Source organism: Ceratotherium simum, chromosome 1 (genome assembly GCF_057802395.1).
Source record: "Ceratotherium simum simum isolate JZ-2026a chromosome 1, ASM5780239v1, whole genome shotgun sequence".
Lineage (NCBI taxonomy): Eukaryota > Metazoa > Chordata > Mammalia > Perissodactyla > Rhinocerotidae > Ceratotherium > Ceratotherium simum.
In genome coordinates, this window is record NC_141900.1 from 74,791,356 (window position 1) to 74,814,134 (window position 22,779).

The 22,779-nt window shown below is 38.5% G+C and overlaps 2 protein-coding genes across 2 annotated transcripts in view; one reads left to right on the forward strand and one right to left on the reverse strand.

The window, feature by feature from the left end:
• Window positions 1–16,339: 16,339 nt before the first annotated feature.
• On the reverse strand, window positions 16,340–17,779 carry LOC147918246 (uncharacterized). Its single transcript, XM_087429898.1, has 2 exons — window positions 17,483–17,779; window positions 16,340–16,758 (listed from the first exon to the last, which is right to left on the reverse strand). The coding sequence occupies exons 1-2, from the start codon at window positions 17,777–17,779 to the stop codon at window positions 16,714–16,716; spliced, it is 342 nt and encodes a 113-aa protein (XP_087286024.1). The 3' UTR covers window positions 16,340–16,713.
• TES (testin LIM domain protein) overlaps window positions 17,657–22,779 on the forward strand; it is a 45,987-nt gene continuing 40,864 nt past the window's right edge. Inside the window, exon 1 of the mRNA XM_004418783.3 lies at window positions 17,657–17,804. Coding sequence (XP_004418840.1) covers window positions 17,778–17,804 — 27 coding nt within the window. The 5' untranslated portion in view covers window positions 17,657–17,777. The remainder of the gene's footprint in view (window positions 17,805–22,779) is intronic.

The window sequence follows — 22,779 nt, forward strand, 5'->3', positions numbered from 1 at the left end:
AATGTCCTTAGGATTCTGATTGAGATTGCATTGAATCTGTAGATTGCTTTAGGTAGTATGGACATTTTAACTATGTTTATTCTTCCAATTCAAGTGCATGGAATATTTTTCCATTTCTTTATGTCATCACTGATTTCACTCAATAATGTCTTACAGTTTTCATTGTATAGGTTTTTTACTTCCTTGGTTAAATTTATTCCTAGATATTTTATTCTTTTTGTTGCAATTGTAAATGGGATTGTCTTCTTGAGTTCTTTTTCTGCTGCTCGTTGTTGGTATATAGAAATGCAACTGATTTCTGTAAGTTGATTTTGTACCCTGCCACTTAGCTGTAGTTGTTCATTATTTCTAATAGTTTTCCAATGGATTCTTTAGGGTTTTCTATATATAAGATCATGTCATCTGCAAACAGCGAGAATTTCACTTCTTTGTTGCCTATTTGGATTCCATTTATTCCTTTTTCTTCCCTAATTGCTCTGGCCAGAACCTCCAGTACTGCATTGAATAAGAGTGGTGAGAGTGGGCACCCTTGTCTTCTTCCTGTTTTCAGAAGGATGGCTTTCAGTTTTTCCCCATTGTGTATGATGTCGACTGTGGGTTTGTCATATATGGCCTTTATTATGTTAGGGTACTTTCTTTCTATACCTATTTTGTTGAGAGTTTTTATCATAAATGGATGTTGGATCTTGTCAAAAGACTTCTCTGCATCTATTGAGATGATCATATGGTTTTTATTCCTCGTTTTGTTAATGTGGTGTATCACATTAATTGATTTGAGTATGTGGAACCCTCCCTGTGTCCCTGGTATAAATCCCACTTGATCATGGTGTAGGATCTTTTTAATGTATTGCTGTATTAGGTTTGCCAATATTTTGTTGAGGATTTTTGCATCTATGTTCATCAGGGATATTGGTCTGTAGTTTCCTTTCTTAGTATTGTCTTTGTCTGACTTTGGTATCAGGGTGATGTTGGCCTGGTAGAATGTGTTGGGAAGTATTCCATCTTACTCTATTTTTTGGAATAGTTTGAGAAGGATAGGTATTAAGTCTTCTTTGAATGTTTGGTAAAATTCTCCAGAGAAGCCTGGATGCCTGACACTCTTGATCTAGCTGAAGTTCAGATGAGTTCTTCAAGTGACTCATGGTCTGTGGTTTACTGACCTCCGTGCCATCTCTTGTATTGGCAACTTTGTCACCTGATACATTATACTCTCCCTGTTTCAAGAATTGGGATTAGTTATCTGCCAAGGACACCCTGGAGCCCAATATATAGATTGTATAAGGTTACTGAGCCCCCCAAGCATACTGGAAAGAACCGAATGTTCCAAAAAAAAAAAAATTTTCATCATGCTATAGTGACTCTAGAAACTCTTTGTTTCTTCTAAAAAAAAATATGAGAGGAAAAAAATCAATTATTTATTAAGGGATGTGAGCGATAGTATTTCTATATCACTCATATTCCAAATCATATGTTCCTGAAGGCTATACTTGGTCTATTGTATCGAACTATAAACACAATCATGACCCATCAGTATCTAAGCAGTTATACAAGGGAATGATTTTTACTAATTTTCTTGTCATAGAACGGAATTTTTTTCTGTTTTTTCAAATACTTCATGCCATGTCTATCAAAACTTAGGACTTTATTATATAACAGTAACATAGAGATAAGCCAGAAAGTATTCATTCTTGGAAAGCATTATCATTCTTTTAAAGAATATTGCTTATATGGGAATTTTCCTGCATAGTACAGGAAGTTTTAGAAGCTTTATAAACATTAGTTTTCCCCTCGTTCCCACCCCCTACCTTGTCCCGGAAGACAAATGCCAACAGTAACCAAAGAGAGCTGGAGTGGCTATACTAATATCAGACAAAATGGACTTTAAGATAAAAATTGTTACTAGAGACAAAAAGAACATTTTATAATGATAAAAGGATCAACTCATTAAGAAGATAAAACAATTATAATATATATGTACCTAACAACAGAGCTCCAAAATACATGAAGCAAAAACTGACAAAATTGAAGAGAAAAATAGACAATTCAAACAATTGTTGAGCACTTCAATACCCCATTTTCAGTAGTGGCTATAACAACTAGACAGATCAACAAGGAAAAAGAAACTTGATCAATGTTATAAATATAGTGACATAGAACATCTATAACACTCCCCCAACATCAGAATATATATTCTTCTCAAATGCACATGGAACCTTCTCCAAGAGATCATATATGTGAGGTCATTAGACATATCTCAATAAATTTAAAAGGATTGAAATTATACAAAGTGTGTTCTTCAACTTCAGTGGAATGAAATTAGAAAATAACAATAACAGAAGGAAATTTGGGAAATTCATAAATATGTAGAAGTTAAACAGTCCTAAATAATCAATGGATCTACCTGGCTGGGCAGCTAGATTGGGCAACGTTAGTCCTGTAGATGATTGTTAGTGATAAGCCTCAAGGCCAGTGTCAGGTAGGGCCTAAAAAGTGCTGCTGTGCTCAACTCTCAAATATTTCTTGGATCTATCTTTGCCTGTAAACAGATATACATTTAATGGCTTCTCAGATAAGCTCCCAATCCCATTATAATCAAAACTTATGAATCTATTGGTCTGTTACTCATTACTGCCCAATCCAACAGCACAGCTAAATTGATCCCTCAAGGTCTTGTTACACAGCACCTACCTTCATATCCTCTGTGCCTTGGTTATGCTATTTTCCTCATTTTGAATGTCTGCTCTCATTTCTCTCTGCCTCAGTATGAAACTCAGTATGACATCATGTATATGCAATATTTTGTAAACTATAATAATACATAAATGTAAACTACATTTACTGGACTTTGCACCCTTCAAGAACCAGGGTAAATCCCCCTCTTTACAGGAAGGCTTACTGTACCCCTCACTGATTTCTTTTTTCCTTTTTTCTCTATTTTCTCCCTCCCTCCATCCCTCCCTTCCTTCTTCCCTTCGTTACTTCCTTCCTTCTAAAATTGTATTCTCCTTGCTCTATACCTGCATCCCCCACTCCCAATACCTAGTAACCATTATTCTGAATTCTATGTTATTCATTTCCTGGTTTGTTTCACAGAATCTGTTATTCATATATATATATATCCTGAAATAATAAACTGTTATATTTTGTCTTTTCTTGAACTTCACATAAAAGCAGTTGTAATGTATTTATTTTCCTGTACTTTGTTCCTTCTTCTCATCATCGTGGGTCTGTTAGTTAATTTGAGTAGATATTATACAAATGGTTCAAAAAGCAAAACAACACTGTATACAGTACACTGAAAAGACTTACTTCTTCCCCTGTTGCAGCCACCCTATGTCCCCCCTACCTTCTTGCCATAAGTAATCATTCCTATTAGTTTCTTTTGAATCTTTCTGATAGAAGCAAACACAACTGTATTCTTACTTTCCCCTTTTTTTCAAGTAAAAAAGTACCTAACTAGGCTAGCCCAGTGGTGTAGTGGTTAAGTTCACATGCCCTGCTTCAGTGGCCCAGGGTTCACAAGTTTGGATCCTGGGCAAGGACCTACACACCGCTTATCAAGCCATGCATCCCACATATAAAGTAGAGGGAGATGGGCATAGCCGTTAGCTCAGGGCTAATCTTCCTCACCAAAAATAAATAAATAAAAAGCACCTAACTTCTCACATATAGATCTTTCCATGTAGATCTTACACAGAGCACTTTCTCATTATAACTGCATAACATTCCGTGGTATGCACCTACCATAGCTTTACAACTAGTCCTCTCTTAATGAACACTTGGATATTCTCTAATCTTTTACTAATACAGTGTTACAGATAATAACATAAGTCATTTTCTATGTGTGCATGCAATTCTGCAGGGTAACTTCCTCTGAGAGGGACTCTTGGGTCAAAGGGGAAACACATTTGTAATTTTGATAGGTATTACCAAATTGCCCTTTGCAAAGAATGTACTATTTTATACTTATACCAATGATATGTAAATGCCTGTTTCCCCTCTGTCTCATTAAACTTAGATTTTTGCTAATCTAATAGGTAAAAAATACACCTCATTATAGTTTAATTTGCAACTGTCTTATTATGAATGAAGTTGTATATGTTTTTCTTATGTTTAAGATCATTTGTCTGTCTTTTCTGTGAGCTAGGTTTTCACATCCTTTGCATATTTTTCTTTTAGATTATTGATGCTTTTTTAAAATCAATTCCTAGTGTATCAACTCTTAGAATTACACAAGTAACAATTTTTCTCTCCAATTTGTCATTTGTCTTATGACTTTACATTTGGTAGTTTTGTCACAAAGTTTTTTTTTTCTGATGTAATTAGTTTTGTCAGTTTTAAAATAGCTCTGGATTTTTAATCAAAGTTAGAAAGTACTTTCCTAATCTAATTTTATAAATAAATTCTCCTATGTTTTCTTCTAGTACCTAAATGATTTCACTTAAATCTTTGAGTTTATATCTGTGTGTAGTGTAAGGACTGGATCTAACTGTATCTTTTTCTAAATGGAGCTACCTAGTTGCTCCAACCCAACATTATGTATAAGATTTGTCAATTTTGATGCATGTAGCTATAGTTCATTCATCTTAAATGTTGAATTCCATTGTGTGAATATAAACAACTTATCTATCTTCTCCAATGATAATGAGCATTTTGGTTATTTCCAGTGTTTTGCAATTATAAACAGAGCTATTGTAAACATGCTTATACATATCTTATTTTTTGTCTATAGCACTTACTATCACATACAACTTTCATTAATTAAATAAATGAATTGATATTTAACTATTATTTTATACTATTTACTCTTTTCATACTAGGACTTGAGAGAAAGAAGATAATCTTACGTCTTTGAGCTATATACCATACCGACTAGGAGAGGGATGGCGTCTCAGTAGGAAATAAACTGAATTGAGTTGCATTAAATTAAATGGAATTAGTAGCCTGCTGTGGGCAGTGAAATACACAATTTATTTCCTGTTAATTCACCGAAAGCAGAAGCAACAGGATAAAATTAACTGCATACATATTTTGAATATGTATAGGTCTTTATTTTTTAAGCTACAGAGAAGCTAAATCTTAACAAGAAGCATACAAGTCAATTAATTCGCCTTTGATACTGTTGGAATTTCTTGTGTGCATATGAATACTGATACAGCTTCTATGACCTATCAAAAACAGATGAAATATGACGGAAATTTTATTGCACAATTTACTTTTCATGCATCCAAAAAGAACATATTGTCCTTATTTGGCATATCTCTCACATCATTATTTTGACTATCCATTTGTTTAAATGATAGGCGTCTAGGAGTTACTACATCCTCTTATGGTAGAAGCAAATGCCTTTCAGAATGCATTCCAGGCTAGGTTTTTATCCAGGGATTAAAAGCCTGAGTTTTAAGTGAACAAAATCTACATTTCTTTCAGAGCTGTAATTGATTTTCTTCCTTACCCAGCTATTGCAGCAAGCACTACACTAAAATAGTCACCAATAGGCTGGTGCCATCCCTTTTTAGGACTGATTTAACTTAGGGAAAATAAATTAGTAGCTTTTCTTCACACTGAGGCTTACCAGAGACTCATATTTATATTACAGTTAAGAGGCAATCTGAAAAGTACAACATTTCCATTAGCCGTAACATATTGAGTTCTCAGAAAGTGGTATGCCCAAGGAAAAGGAGTTTAAAAAGTGAGATCTTATGTAAATTTTCAAAGTAAGAAAATTTGTTAAATGACAATATGATAGAATAATGTTTTACCCCAGAGTAAAATTACAATTTTTCTATTAAATAGTAATACCCTATTAAGGCAAGGTGTTGTATTATAATTAATGTGGAATTAAAATGTCTATGAGCTTGAGCCTTGTAGCAACTGCACATAGCACTGTATCTCTCATACAAGCCAACTTCTCTTTTTCTGTACTAAAACACTGTGCTGGCTACCTATTAGAAAAACCATAATTATATTGTTTAGAAAATGAATTGCTACAATAGCTAAAAGAATGTAAGACAATTATGTTGTTTAAATTTTGCATGGTGCTTGTCTTAGTCCTTCGAGTTGCTATAACAAAAATGCCATAGACTGGGTAGCTTAAACAGCAAACGTTTATTTCTCACAGTTCTAGAGACTGGGAAGTCCAAGATCAAAGCACTGGTATATTAGGTGTCTGGTGAAAACCGGCTTCCCGGTTCATAGAGGACAGTCTTCTCCCTGTGTCCCCACATGGTAGAATGGGAAAGAGAGCTCTCGGGAGTCTCTCCTATAAGGGCACTAATCCCATTCATGACAGCTTTGCCCTTATCACCTAATCACTCCCCAATGGCCCCACCTCCTAATGCTATCACATTGGGGATTAGGTTTCAACATATGATTTTGGAGGGACACAAACATTCGGTCTATGACAGTGTTCATGGCTCTTTATTCAGAGAACATTTCCACAGCTGTTTTGGTTACTAAGCAAAACTAAAAAAATCCCTCATTGCTTATTCTTAAAAAGTATCATTCTACGCAGGGAGCATACTGCCATAGACAGTAATTCCACAAATACCACTCAGCACTCACTGCATTTGCCCACAAGGAAATATTTATTTTAAAAATGATGTGAAATTCTCCATTCCAAGACACACAGGGATTCCTAGTCAATTACCTCAATAAACTCCAATGCTGCAGTGTCTCATACTTTTGTTTTACAAACCTATCTTTTACATCACATTTTCTTTGTTTGCCTAGGAAAGTAGTGAGCCTATACTTAGTATTATTGTTCATGTTTAACACTGGCTTGTGGTTGAGACAGATGATATCTTTCCTTTCTGCTTTTTACATTATTTCTAAACTCATCCAGCAATTCAAAAGTGATTATACACTGCTCTAGGTTTAGGTTAAAAATAAATCTTACTATATTTTGTTGCAATAGTATGAAATTTTCTTAGTCAAAATAACCAAAAACATGTTTTGTTCCTAGAGTAGAAAAATGAGTATTTTGCACCAGTATTTGCCTTAAGATTATAAGGGACAGAAACAGATAATAACACCTTGTGACTCCTCAGTTTAATAAGAAGAGAAAACTCGGTTGATCGTAGGTCATTCCCGGGATGTTTCAGACTTGAACTTGTAAAGAAAAGCCTCCTTTTATTTGGTTGTGAAAGACAAGAACTGGAACTGTCTGTAGGTGTGTTCCCTGTGGCACGGAGAAGCTGGTCTGGGAAAATGAATCTGAAGAGCTGCAAGGAAGAGAGAGAGAGAGTATTCTAATAAAGCCAATAAACCCAATTGGCTTAAAGTAGTTCAAATTGTGTTGCTGTCATATGCAACTAGATAATGGTAAGACATTGAGAAATTACTATCTGAAAGTGGGACATTGCAAAGAAAGACCTTAAAGTGTGATTTTCTTGGGGGAGGGGAGCTATGATGAGATAGCAATCCTTTGAAAATGATATTAAGAGAATTGGTTAAATTTCTTTCCAGTTTGCTGGTAGGACACAGGCCATATACACAATGCTGTTACTTAAGAGGATTCCATAGCAAATGTCAGGGTATTGGAAGGTGTTGGTGACTTCTTGAAGGCTTCAATAAGTTACAAGACAGAGACAAGCTAGAATCCAAGTAGGCTCATCAGAGAGAAGAAAGAGTCCCTTGGGATCGATCAACAGTTTTAAAAGAAGCCCTTTCCACCTGTCACCAGAAATCCAAAGTAATGGAAGGTCAAAAAATCACGTGTTCTGCTGATTACAAAGATTGAACATTTTGTCTTATACTAAACATAGTGTGTTGGCTTGGAGCGGTGCTTTCAGAAGGAGACAGAGAAATGGAGAAGGTTCAATCTCCCATAATTCATCAAATTATCTCCTGTGTACTCCCTGTCTGACTCCCCCTCCAAAACCCTCATTGCAAAATACAGTGACCTGCATCAGCCCTGCGTCAAGTTGAAGCTTTCTATTACCTCTGGCTGTTCTAAGACAGTGGCCTAGAGCAGGCAATTAAATTGAGGATAGAGGGGGTAGATAGAGACCCAAACTTATTGCTAAGAGATAAAAATCTATGGCTATAGGCTAGAGATACAAAGATTTTACTTGACAAGTGTGGCAGATTGTATTTTCCAAAGATGGCCACAAAAATATCTTTCATACCACATTCCTACTATGTGATATTGACATTCTTCCTATTGCATAGTGAGGTCTATGTCCCCTTGATCCTGACGGGACCCTTGTGACTACATTGACCAACAGAATTTAGTGAAAGTGATGCCATGAGACTTACAAGCCTAGTTTAGAAAAATGCCAAGCACGTCCATGTTGTTCTTTTGGGATACTTATTCTTAGAACCCAGCTACCATATGTGAAGAAGTTGAAATTAGCCCATGCTGAAAGAATGCATGGAGAGGCTGTTGGCAGATGTTCTTGCTGATAGTCCTAATCCACAGCCATCATCAACTAGACACATGAAGGCACCTTCAGATGATTCTAGCCACTAACCCTTGAGCCATCTTCAGGTCTCAAGTCCTCCAGGAGAAGCTCCAGAATGGAGCCACAATGGAACAGAAACAAGCCTTTCCTATGTCTGGGGTCCCCAAGAACACCCTCAGGTTCAATGATTTGGTATAAAGACTCACAGAACTCAGAAAATTTGTTACACTCATGGTTATGGTTTATTACAGTGAAAAGATACAGATTAAAATCAGCAAAAGAAAAAAGCACATAGGGCAGAATCCAGGAGAGACCAAGCATGAGCTTCCAGTTGTCTTCTCCCAGTGGAGTTGCGAGGACAGCACTTAATTCTTCCAGTAATGATGTGTGACAATACTCATGAAGTATTGCCAACCAGGGAAGCTCACTGGGCATTGATGTCCACTCCTATTATTGGCAGTAATTCATATAGGCATAGAGCACCTGTGTGGCTGAGCTTAGTTACTCAGTCTATAGCCCCTGAAGAGGCCAAACTGATATAGCACAGCCCAAGGCCCTCACCACAAGTCACGTTTTTAGTATAAACTATCTAGTCTGTCCTAAGGCTCCAGGTATACAAAGGCATTCTTATTAGGCAAGATATTCCAAGGGTTTAGAGTTTATCTCTCAGGTGCTAGTTAGAGTCAGTCTTATTTTTGGAATGTGCAGGGTTTGAACAACCCAGGTCTGCTGAGTAACTCTCTTCTGAGCACAAGGCTAGTTCAGAAAGATGCCAGGCACCTCCACTTTGCTCTCTGGAATCTTGGAATTCAGCTACCATGCTGTGAGGAAGTTCAAAGTAGCCCATGCAGAAAAAACATACAGAGAGGCCATATGTAGATGTTCTTGCTGATAGTCCTGGTCAACAGCCATCATCAATCAGACATGTGAAGACACTGCCAGAAGATTTTGGCCCCAAACCATTGTGTCATCCTCAGCCTTCAAGACTTCCAGCTAAAGCCCCAGACATCAGGGAACAAGCCTTTCCCACTATGCTCTATCCAAATTCCTAGCCCACACAATTTCTAAGCCTACTAAAATGGCTGTTTTATGCAACTAACTTTGGGGTGGTTTGTTACAAAGCAATAAATGCTACAGCAGCTTTTGAGTACCGGAAGTAGGGTGCTGCCAAAAAAAAAATCTGAAACTTGTGGCATTGGCTTTGGGCAGAAGTGAGAAGAAACTCAAAAGGCCTTGAAGATACTATTTGAAAGTCTAAAGGGTTTCTAGGAGACTGTTAGCTGAAGCTAAAGGACCTTGAGGAGGCTGTCAGTGAGGGCTTAAAGGAAAGTATGGAAATGTTACTGGAAGCTGAAGGAAAGGAAGCAATTGTTATGTAGTGGCAGAAAGTTGTTGTCCACAGTACTGTAGAAACTAGAAAATACCTAGAACCTGATGACTGCAGAATATTGAAAGTGCCACCCGGCTTCTTTTTACTGCCCATGATAAAAGGTGAGAGGAGAGATGAACTAAAGAATGCACTGTTAAATAAAAAGCGACTGGTACTTTCTGGGTTCAAAAGTAAAACTGTTTCTTTTACCCAGCATTTCCATGTGTCAGATGATTTTTAAATTAAGAATTAAGAAATTACTTCTGGATAAAGATCAAATCCAGAGTGGTATGTAAGAGCCTTTGTTAGGACTTCAGAAAGATCTAACAGAGTGACTCATATATAACCTTTTAGACAGACAGAAGGTCCCATAAGGATTGTAAGAGCATGCCTCATAAATCTTCTGCTTTTAAAAGAAAGAGTTTCTAAGAATACTATCTGTGATATCTCACGGAAATCTCACACTGGGAGCACGAGAGAGAAAGGATAATATCAAAGAAATTTGTGGGTGTGACTTTGGCATGATAGAATGGATTATACGTTGATACATAAGAAACATGCAAGGTTTTCAAATAATTATAACAGCTTGGACTGAAAGGGACAGAGTCAGTACGAAATGCAAAGAGGCCTTTGGACTCTTAACTTTCGCATGCAGGAAGCAGGTTGAGAAAATGACTCAGATGCAAACCTAGAGTACTTTTGATGGAAAAGGAAGAATGCCTCAGAGTGCAGAACTAAGATCCCAGAAGGAGGAGCCAAGATCTGTGAAGAACAATGTCCAAGGAGTAGGAATAGGTGCTAATCAAGGAAGCGACAACATATTCCTGACTGGATTTCAGAATTGCTATGGAATAGTGACAGTTATGTGCTTCCTGTCTTACCCATTTTTGAAAGGGATTATCTATAGCAGATATTCTAGGACTGTCCCACAATATGTTGAATGTTTGTGAAGGACAGATGTCTCGCTTCTTTAGTTCAGACTTTTCAGATCAAGAGGATTGGTACTCAAGTGCTGTAACCAATTAACCACACCTGAGGTGCATCATCTACACCTGGACTTCACTTGGATGACAGATACTAGACTTTGAACTGAGGAGACTTAAAGATCTTAGAGGATGAAATAATTGTATTTGGCATGGAAGCGATGTGAATTTTTGTGACAATAGGGCAGATGATAGAAGGTTATATTTTCCAAAGAAGGTTGCAATAATATCTCCCATCCTATTTACTCATCTTAAATTGTGATTTTGACACTTCTCTCATTGAGGTGGGGACCAGGTCTCCTCCCCTTAAACTTGAGCAGATCTTTGCGATTTTCTCAAACAATAGAGCATGATGGACGTGACACTATATGACTTTCATAGCCAGATCATAAAAATAGCATGAATTCCACCTCACTCTCTGGGAACACTTGCTTTTGAAATGCAGCTACCATGCTGTAAAGAAGCCCGAGCAGCTCAGAGTGGCCTAGCTAAAGAGGAACTGAGACCTCCCACTTGCAAATGTCATTGAAGTCCCAGCCAACAGCCAACACCAGCATACCAGTTGTGTGAAGCCATTGTGCAGTACTCCAATTCAGCCATCTCAGCTGATACTGTATGCAGCAGCGACAAAGGATCATGGCCTTTCCTGCTCAAACTGCAGATTTGTGAGCAAAATAAATGCTTTTTGTTGTTTAAAGCCACTAAGTTTGGGGGTGGTTTCTTAAACAGCAATAGATAATATATATCTGGAATCATTTAAAGCAGTGGTTCTCAACTGAGGACAATTTTGCTCCACAGAAGACATTTGGCAAAGTGTGGAGACATTCTGGGATGTCACAACTGGGGCGGGAAGCTACTGGCATCTACTGGGTCAAGGCCAGGAATGTTGTTAAACATTCTACAATACACAGGACAGCCCCCTACAACAAAGAATCATTTGGCTCAAATTGTCATTGGTATCATGATTGAAAAATACTGATTTAAACTTCCCCTGTAATAAAAATGACGGGCATATAGTTACCTTAAGTCCCACGCTTGGCAAAAGTGGCCTATAGCTCATTCCTTTATGCTATTCCAAATACCCCAATCTTCCAAAAAGGTGATCTTATGATAGCACAGCTCTCCAGAAGGAAAATCTCAAACAACGCCTTTCTAGAAATTTACCTTAGGGGACAATGGTTAAGGAAGAACTTCCCAGAGTAACAATGCAGAGCATCTAAGATAGAAGATGAAGGAACTAACTCCACTAACAGGAAAGTTGGTTCTTATATTTTCAATTCTGCATAATACAGTGTTTGCTCTGGAACAATGGCCATAGATTGTTTCTGTTTTTTCCAAGTAAGAGTTTTATTGTGGCTATGTTGCTTTTGTTCTCCCACTGTAGTGGGTGGAATAGTGTCCCCCCAAAATTCATATCCACCCAGAACCTCAGAATATGACCTTATTTGGAAATAGGGTTTTTGCAGATGTACTTTGTTAAGATGAAGTCACTCTGGATTAGGGTGGGGTGTAATTCAATGACTGGTGTCTTTATGGGAGAAAACAGAGGAAGATTCACACACACACACACACACACACACACACACACACACACACGGAGAAAACAGTCATGTGAAGATTCCTTAAGAAGGGCTCATGAGAACTGTATTTACTCAGTTCCCCGTTGATAAAAGTTTGTCTGTGCCCTTTATGCTTGAAAGTCATTTCATATAAAAACCTTGCCTCACACTATCTTCCATGAATACCTTAAATATGTTACTCCACATTCTTCTGATCTAGATGATTACTGTAGAGAAGTCTGATGATAATATAATTTTCTTCCCCTTATAAGCCACATCCCTTCCTAAAGCTAGAGGGATACCCAAAGGATTTTTTTTCGTATTCTTCAAAGTCTAGTAATTTTACTAGAATATGTCTTGTGTTCGTTATTTTGAGTCAGCATTCTCCCTCTCAGGTACGCATCACTAGAAAGATCTAGTGATCTTTCAATATCTAGTTTCATATCATTTTATTTTAATTCAGGAAAGTTTTCTTGAATCATAGTTTTTAGTATTTGTTCATTCCTTTGATTTGGTTTTCTTCTTCAGGGACTCCTATCATCCATATGTTTGATCTTTCTATCCTATTTTCATTATTTGTTACTTTCTCTGGAATACTTTATATTTCTTTCTTCATTTCTTTTTTATTTTTTAGAAAAATTTTCTTCTTTTTTACCTTCCATTTTTCTTAGGCATTATCAGTTTTTTTGCCCTTGTATTCTCTTTAGTTTAGTCTTCATTTATGTAATATTGCTTTCTTCATTTCTAATTCTTTCCTGAGCGCTGTCACCTCATGTCTGAGTTTTTCTAATGCTGCTTTGTGTGGTTCTTTCCTGGCATGTATTAACCTTTTAATGTCTTTTAGCTTGTTTTAAAATAATAGTTTTGTTCTGTTTTGTGGACACATCTTTCTGATGTTCTTTCATTATCTGTAGGGAAGTTATTCTGCTCTGTTTTCTCTTTTTTCTTAATGATAACTTTGTATTGGTCTTGACCTTGGTAATTTGCTGTTGCTCATTTTTATGTGATATTAATTTTCCTGAACTTTTACAATGAGTCAGCGTTCAGAAAATCGTGTCCAACTTCAGAGATCTCCATCTCCCCTTGTTTTTATGAAGTGCTAAAAAATACAGCAGTGCTCTTGGGGTTTCCTGACTCTGCTCCTCTTTCTAGCTGTTAGGCACTTGAAATACGGCTCATGTGACTGAGAAGCTGAATTTTAAATTTTAATTAATTTTAGCAATTAAATTAATTTAATTATTTAATTTATTAAATTAATTTAATATTTAAATTAAATAATTTAAATAAAATAAATTTAATTTTAATTGAATTGCTTAAATTAATTTAATTAACTTAAATTTAAGTAACCACACTGGCTACCGTATTGGAGAGTGCTCCTCTAGCCTTTCACTCTCCACTGTCTGTTCTGCTCCATCCCACTCAATTTTGATTTCCCTCAAAGCAGTTTCTTATTATGGGACCCTCTCCTGGAAGGGAGTCCTGGAGGGTCAGTTTTAAGATATCAGGGGGCGAGATCACTTCTGCCCTTCAGTCATTCTCACTGTTTCAGTTACTGTTATAAAATTGGCCTGCAGTGTTTTTAAGTGAATAACTGGAGGAGAACATCTCGGGTTCTCCTGTCCATCAGATGCTGCTCTATTGCTTCTGTCCCTCCCCCTACAGAATTGTTTAGAAATACACATCTTATGGCTCTCGACCTCACCTCTTGTGTTTTGGCATTTACAGAGATAACTTGTCACCTAGTCTGATTGTAAAGGTTGTCTATAGGCTTTTGGTTTTGCTAACCAGTTGATCTGGTTTTTGTCTTGTTTTGTTTTTTTTAATGTGGGTTGTCAAAGAGATTGAAAATTATGCTGCCACTGCCACCATTTTCCTAAAATGCTTTGAATAATATATTTTTAAATAAGGTTTTTCCATTAAGAAATATGTCAAGCTTACCATGGAATATTTTTTAAAGGAAGGAAGGAATCCCCATGGACACATCAATCAAAGACAAACCACTGCTGACATTTTAGTGTATTTTCCTCATGTTCCTTTTCTGTGCACGGTATTTTTGTATAGTTGTGAGCATAATGTATATACAATTCTATATACTATTTTGTTCCCATCATGTTAATAATTGCTTACTATTGCAAAAATTCTTAAGTATTATTGTTCAGAACCTATGATAAATCTATCATATGGATCATCCATTATTTACTTAGCCAATCCCCAATGTTTGGTCAATTACAACATTTTTTATAGGTAATAGTTTGCTCTGAAATATGTTGGTGTATCCCTATAGAACAATGTGTAATCCTGTACAAGCTGCTAATGAGCAATAATAGCTATATCAGTAGCACAGGAGTTCCTCTAACAGGTGTTAATAAATGATTAACATTTCTAAAGATGACTCCTGGGACCACATTAATAATTGAGGAGGCAGGTGTAGTTGTCTCTATCTTGAAAACTCACCTGACATGGTGTAGAAAACTTTTCCATTGGTATTTCCTTTCCCCAGTGCTCACAGTATGTTTACCGTGTGTGTGTTTATATGCACATATGTATATGTACGTGTGTGTGCCTGTGTATTTATAATCAATTGTCTGTATCTCTAGCCCAGATCTTTCATTTGACCACCAGACGCAGATCCAATTGTCCTTGCAAAATCAATACATATAAAACTAAAACCATTAACTTTCTCAGTCTTCCTTCTCTTCTGTTTCTTACTTTAAGAAGTGAGTTACTTTCACCATACCAGTCATCAAAAATAGATTCCTGAGAGTCATTCTAGATTCCCTATCTTCCCTCCCTTCAAACCAATCAATCAATACCAATAATTTCTACCTTTTAATATCATCGGTTACTCCATTTAACTCTCTACCCTGATTGCTACTGCCTTACTTTGGCCCTCATCCTATTTCATGTGGGATATAGCTAGCATTTCCCAAGTTTACCAACGATTTCCTTTCTGTTAAATCCAATGGGCATTCGACTCTTCCCTACAACTGACATTGTCGACTAATTCCTTCTTGAATTTTCTCTCTTGGTTGCTAGGACTCTACTCCAAATTTTTTTCTTACCCTCTGACCAGCCCTCATCTCCTTTCTGTGCTTCTTTCGCTCAGCTTCGCTCAACTGTAGTTACTGATACTCTCTTTTATTTTGCAATCTCTGAAGCTGATCTTATTCCACCCTATGGCTTTCAATTGGGATGTAGGATGTTACTCTTAAATCACCGTTCCAGTCTAGGTCTCATCTCTAAGATTGATATTTGGATACTTCACTTCAATATCCCAACCTCAAACCCAATATATTCAAAATTGTATCCCTTATCTCCACCACCCCCCAAAGAGAGCACGACTAAACAAAATCCTGCTCTTCATCCCATATTTTCTCTTTTTCTGACGCATCTGCATAGGTGATCAAGCCAGAAACATGTGCGCCATCTTCTATTCATTCCTCTGTCAACAAATACATCTAGTCATCAAACAGTGCCAGTTCTAACTCCTTAACATCGCTTTAGCTTAACACTGGAACAGCTAAATAAGGACTCACAATCTAATCTAACACTTATCTACCTTAATTTTATTTTCTATATAATTGGCACAGAAATGAGTCCAGATAGAAATCACTGAATTTCAACCTCTATCCTTGCCGATTATAATACACACAAAGTGATGTTGGGAGGGTTGGGAGGAAAGAGAGAGAAGAGCAGAAAATGACAGTAAAAAAAAAAATGTTTCCAGATCTTTTTCTTAGTGTCATCTCTGAAATCCCTTCAAATAAACCCAAAATTTATGTTACAACATTTGTTTGATGCTTTATATAAACTGTTTTACTAGACATTGTCCATCTAAGTTCCCCAAAAGAGATCAAATTGCCTTGTCATAGCTAAACCTCATGTTCAGGGAGCTTACACCAGGTAAACTTTGCAGGGCCCTAAACGTTTTAGAATGGTTTGAGAAATGGGGTGGGAAAGTTGTACTTTAAGTGAGAAGAAAACTTCATGTTCCATTTTGGTCATTCCATTTTTAGTTTATTAACAAGATAAGGAAAAACATGCACATTATAAATCAATGCTCTGTTGAACAATGTTAACAAATAGCCAAGTAAGCAAGGTTGAAATTGTTGGCTAACATGAATTTTGGGTGTTTTCAGTTACCAAATTTCCAGAGGCAAAGTGGAGAGACATCTGGACCCAAATATCTACTTTATTTGGGACTTTTTTTTTTTTTTGTAAAAGTAGACGCCGGATTAGGAGATCACATGCTGTCTACTCATAATGATTTTTTTTGTCATTACCACAAAGCCAAAAGAAAGAAAAAACAAAGGACTCTTCTCTTCTACTTAGTCAAAATGCTGTGTTGACAGTCCCAAACCTGCTGGAGACCTGCTTCAAGACTCACGAGCACTAGACTAAGAAATTGGGCAGTTTCCTGAACCGCTGAGGTCCTCAGTATCCTGCAAAATAAGAAAGCTAGACTCAATACTCCGAGGATTCCTTCCAGATCCACCAATCTGATGGTATTCATTCCAATTGCTCCTGAATGAGGCCATGAGACGGTTCCAGCTCTGGTGCTTCAGTCCTGCTTGTTACACCTATGAAACTCTGCCTCACCAAAGCATGAGACACATGAGCAGCCTCACGCCACCTCACTTGGCAGGGATGAAGAACAAGCCTCTAGAACTTCCAGAGGAATGACACAACCTGCCTCTGAAGTGATTCACATCATCCTCATTTTTGAACAATCAAATGCTAAGAAAACATACATAACAATCTTCATCGACATTAAGGCTATAAGACAAAGTTCCTTGCCAGGGCTTGGGACTATGGAGAAAAGCATTCGAGAAAAGGCCAGTTCCACCACGCAATAGGGAAATTAGGGTGCAATGCCCATCACAGGGATTCCTAACTATCTCCGCAATCTCTTGTCTTTCTCTTTGCCCTGAAAATAACCCAAGAAGCTAGTAGTGGGATAAGTACTCCCCAGGACACATATCTAAGGTCCCAGGCAAACACAGGTACAAGCTGCCAGAATAGAAAGAGCCTTTCCTCATCTCCAGCTGGAGGCAGGCTGGGCCCCAATTCTTTAGGAGCGGGTCGGCAGATGCCCGGTGCACCCGCAGAGATCAGGTCAGGGCACACTCCTTAGGGCGCCGCCCCGGGCGAGGCCCCGCCCCTCACCTTGCCAGCGCCGCGCTCGGGCCGCGAAGGTGCGTGCGGCGCTCGGTGATTGGCGGCTGCCCGGCGCTGCCCGGCTTCCATTGGCTGCCTGGGCCTCTTTGTTCCCGGTCCCCGCCGCAGGCCTGCTGCGGCGGACTGGGCGGCGGAAGTTTGACGGCGCCGGCGAGTGGCTGCGGCGGTGGTGCCGGAGTCCCGCCACATAACTCCCATCGTGGTACCCGCAGCGGGGCCGGCGGCCAGGCGAGCCTGGGCGTGAGATCGCGGCCGGAAGGAGGAGCCCCTCTGACACCCAAACATGGACCTGGAGACCAAAGTGAAGAAGGTAAGGGGGCGCGGGCGGCGGGCAGCGGCTGCTTCACCTGCGCGGGGCGCCGCCCCCTGGCTGCCGGCGGCGCGAGCCGGCTCCCGGTCTCCGGAGCCCCGGGCCCGGTACCCGCCCCTCCTGGTAGAGGGGGTGCCCTGCGGCCCCACTAACTCCTGAACCCCTGGAGCGACGGCGAGTTGGGCGCGCGAGGGCGGGCGCAGGACATTTCTCTTCCGTCTGACCACGTCCAACGGTTGGAGGTGTCTGAAACTTTCCTTAAGATGTTTCAGCTGCGCCTGTGCCTCCCCGAAAGAAAAGGATGAGTTTGGGGCGAGTTTGGGCGAGAACGTAACGCTTCTTCCTGTCTCAGGAAGTTCAACTCTGTGGTTTAGGGGCACTGATGTGGCTTTGACAGCTCAGACCTCCTCCCCTCCCAGCTTGGCTGCCCGGGGCTCGCTAGAGTGAGTGCTGATTGAATGCACTTCCTTCTCACCCGCGGCTGGTGATAACGTGAAAGGTGATGATTTTTCTTCTTCTTCTTCTTTTTTTTTTTTTGGTCATTCATTAGTTGACTTCCAAAGCACTGCCTCCCTTTTAGGGAGTTATCTCTGAAAGAAAACATTCATCCTCGTTGGCAGCTAGCCCCAAGTGGCGATTGTCACCAGTGTTTTTAGCGCCTGGAGACGTTTCCCGCCTGGCTGCCCCCGGGCGTCAGAACCCACAGCCCTACCTGCGCCACTCCCTGGTTATGGGAGCCTCACGTCTCCTGGGAGAAAGGGGTGGGGACCAGACTGTGACTCAGAAAGAATGCTGATGTCACATTCCAGTGTAACGTTCTGTGCGAAAGATCTGGCTCCAGGCTCATATTTACTTTGCGGTAAATTTAAGGTAGCTGTCCCTTATCAAATAGGGAAGGAAGTTTTGCAGAGAAAGGGGAAAAAATAGAACTTAATTTTCTTCTCCTGCTCACTATCGTTGCCAGTATTGCTGTTATTTCATCTTCTAAAGGCAAAGTTCCTGACTTGAGCATTAATTCTGTTTCATGCTCAGAACTGGATTTTTTGAAAATGTACGAAGTCCAAAATATTAGGTTAGGAAGCTGTTGAAGAATGAAAAGTTGCAATGGGAAAACAGTCCGTTATGACTAGAACCAGCACTCAAAAGGGAATTCAAGGACAGGAAAACATAACATAAATCCTAAGAATTGCATTCTATTCTCTTCCCATTTGGTTTCTTATTCTTTTCTTTGCTTTTAAATGACACTAATTTTTTTGTTAATCCTTCTTGCCACCAGGAAAGCATTTTGTCTGCCACTTAGTTAGCTTTCTGTGGATGAACACTGCTTATCTTGTTTTTCAAGTGTGTGAGAGCTACTTAATTTAGTACTTGTCTAAAATTTGGGGGTCTTGTTTGTGCTTTTAAGTATTGATTCAAAAACTACTTTTTAAAAGTCAGCATCCTTTAGGGAGGAGGGAAGGGTGAATAGGTGAAGCACAGAGGGTTTTTTAGGGTCCTGAAACTATCCTGTAGGGTGCTATAATGTCATTATATATTTATCAAAACCCATAGAATGTACACCACCAAGAGTGAACCCTAATGTAAACTATGGACTTTGAAGGTTATTGATGTGTCAATGTAGGGTCATCAGTTGTAACAAATGTGCTACTCTGTTGTGGGATATTGATATTGGGGGAGGGGGCAAGGAAGTAAATGGGAACTCTGTACCTTTTGTTCAGTTTTGCTGTGGACCTAAAACTGCTCAGAAAAATAAAATCTACCTAAAAGGGAAAAAAAGTCAACATCCAAAAGTTATTTTGAAATTGAGACAATGAAGAATATTTCTGAGGGAGAAAGTCCAAAGAATTGTATGTGCTTGCAAGGGAAAAATCCAGACATTATTTATAAACAATTTCCTTAGTTTTAAATGTGGATTATGATAGATAATGCCCTTGATATACTGTGTAATTTTTCTCCTCCATCTCCCCTTTACTCCAAGAGTTTTATCCTTCTCTCTAATCCTCCTGCTCCTCTCCTTCTCCCACCCCCAAGAAAACGGATTCCATAAATTTCAAGCTTTTACAGATAATCCAAGGACAATAACAAATTCTTGCTTCGCTACTTTGTTATCACTGGTGATTCTCAGGGCAGAACCCTCAATCAGTAAATTGGAAACTACTAAAAGACCTCAAAGATGTCCAGTTTGACTGCCAACCATACCCTCTCAGGGCCGTATAGTACCCTCGACAGACTTGCTCTCTGTGGATTTGACAGAAAGTTTCTTAGTACAAAGTTTGGAGATCCCAGGAATACATTTCATAGTCTTAGTCAAAATCTCAAAAAGAAACTTACATTCCCTTTAGAAATTGTTTTCTAACACACTGGAAGAAGGAAACATTGCAAGACTATCTGTGATCTACTAGCTGTACCTTCTCATCCTGTTTTGGTACCTAGATAGTTTTCATGTCTCCTTTGTTTTTGACTTGGGTATACAGGAAAAGTAATACACAGTTTGAATGTACCTTTAGAAAAGCCAGATTGGAAGTTGGAACAAAGGCATAACAATTTAAATAAAACTAAAATCTTCTGTTTTAAGATACATGGCATTTTTTCCTTCTAAAACCCTTATAATGTTGATTTCATAAGGAGTTTTCCCCAGGCAGATGAAAAATGTTACCTATTTTTTTTCCTTAACATTTTGTGTAAAAAGAATTAAAGAGGGTTCTCTTTATTCTACAACAATCTAGGTGGATGATACTGTTATAGGATTCTTGGTCTATAAAAGGAGAAGTTGGTGTCCATATCATTTGCACAAATTTGGATTAATTCCCAGTTAAAACCCACCATCACAAAGACAAGAGATTTTTATAATTAGGTTTTGCTATATTTTGTTTTGTTTGAAGTAAGTGAGCTGTTGCTAGGATGTGGGAGCTGGTTTGGTTATACAGAGTTTTTGTTTTAATAATATTTTAAAGTAGAATTTGACTTTTATGTCTTTGCCCTGTCTTCTGAGTTATGCGTCTAGATCTCTTCCTTATGTCTTACATCTCTTCATTATAATTGACTCTATGTAAGAAAATCCCATGTCTGCTTGGAAAAAAACAATGGCCTTTGAGAAGCAGAAACAGAGTCTCATTTTGTGGTGAATGGTAAATCATGGCCCACAGCCAGCTGTTTTCCTCTTTCCTTTCTGTGTTACTGTCCCAGGAGAATCACTTTTTTCTTTAAAAGCATACCAGGGAGAAAGAGAACCCTGGCAATTTCCCTTAAGCTGCCTGAAATTGTTGCAGGGCTTTTGATTTTGCACCTTAATCACTTTTTGCCTTCTTTCTAACCTCTGTCTTTTGATCCCAACATCTTGCATATTTTTCTTAGGACTCTTCTTTGTTTCTTGAATTTTATTTTTAAAAGATGAGATGCATTTTAAAGATTACAGGTCACTAAAAATCCTCTTTCTCAGTCTCCAAACTTGTTTCAAAAGTTTCTGTCATTAGCCAAAAAAACATAGTGAAACCAAGTGATTGCAATTGGAAAGAGTACTGAACCACAAAGATTATTTCCATTGGAAATTAGAATGAGCCTTTTCTCTTAGGTGGCCCCTGGTTGAAGTGGAAAAGACAAGGAAATGGTGACCTGGATGCTCAAATCTACAGTTTGATTCTCTGCTTGAAGCCGTTCTTGCTGCGAGAATCATTGGCAAGACTAGGGCTAACGGGAGGGCAAGGTGCTTCCAAAGCTTTGCTTTAGAGGCAGTTACTCTGTCTCAGAACAAGTACAGAAGAAAGTAAAGTCCTAGCTGGGCTTTTATCTATTCTAACCCATGGTGTGATTCATTACATTAATTGGATATGAAAAGTCACTTTCTCTAACTTGCCCTGACTATTGGTTTGAATAGAATATAGTAAGTTTTCTATTGATTTTGTTCCTTTATGCTATCCCATGAAGTAGAATTGGGGATTTATATCTCTACTGGCTGTCAGCTGTGTAGCATCGCCTTACCCCTTGACTTTGCTTGCTCATCTACAATACTAAATCTTACTCATCCTTCAAGACACTCCCCCAACCCCATGCACCATCCTCCAGGAAATCTTTTCTTCTTATTCCTAGCTAAATGCAAAATCTCTATTTTCCAAATTCCCAAAGCATGTTATCTGTAACTCTTAAGACATTCATCACTTTCTCCCTCTAGATTATAGTTTTCTTCTTACCTAGATTGCTAACTTCTTGAGAGATGAATTCATATCCTATTTATACATGCATAGTTATTTTGTTTGCTGTTCAAAACAATCTTAGAAGTAGACCTTAGCCTCATTTTAAGGATAAAGAAACCGAGACTTAGATAGGTTAATCTCACACTGGCAGAACCTAAGTATGATCTTGAACTTTAGTCTTCAGAATCCACGCTCCTTCCATCATGCCACCTAGCCTCTAGGTTCTCTTATATCCCTGCCTTGCTCATTAAATATATGGTGAATGAATTACCAGATTATAGAAAGAGAAATAACAAAAGATACATTTCAACATTTTTGTTTGTTTAAAGGAATTATATTGGAGGAAGTGGTTTCTTTTTCAATAAAATTACCACCCAACTGGTTTTCTGTACTTTATACTTTATCCATGTTGTATGTATGCTTTAGTATACTGCCCCTTAGTATACCTTTAGTTTCTTTTGACCTTTGGACAGAGACAAAGTCTAAATAAAGTAAAAGTATCATGAAAAGGAACTTTTGGGAGACTTTTACAGGCAAAGAAATTCCATAAACTCCAATAATATTCTGGACCGTATCTTCTAGGATTCTTCCAACTTCCCAACTGTTGTTGGGAGCAATGCTAATGCTGCCGCCTAGCTCCTTAATATGATCCTGAACAGTATTGACCCTGCATTTGGCTCTCTGCTTTGGGATTTCAACCAGTGACATCTGGAACTGTATATAGGCACTCATGGTTGGGCTGTAGAAGAGTCTATTCTACCTGCTGAACTCCAGAGTTCATAGAA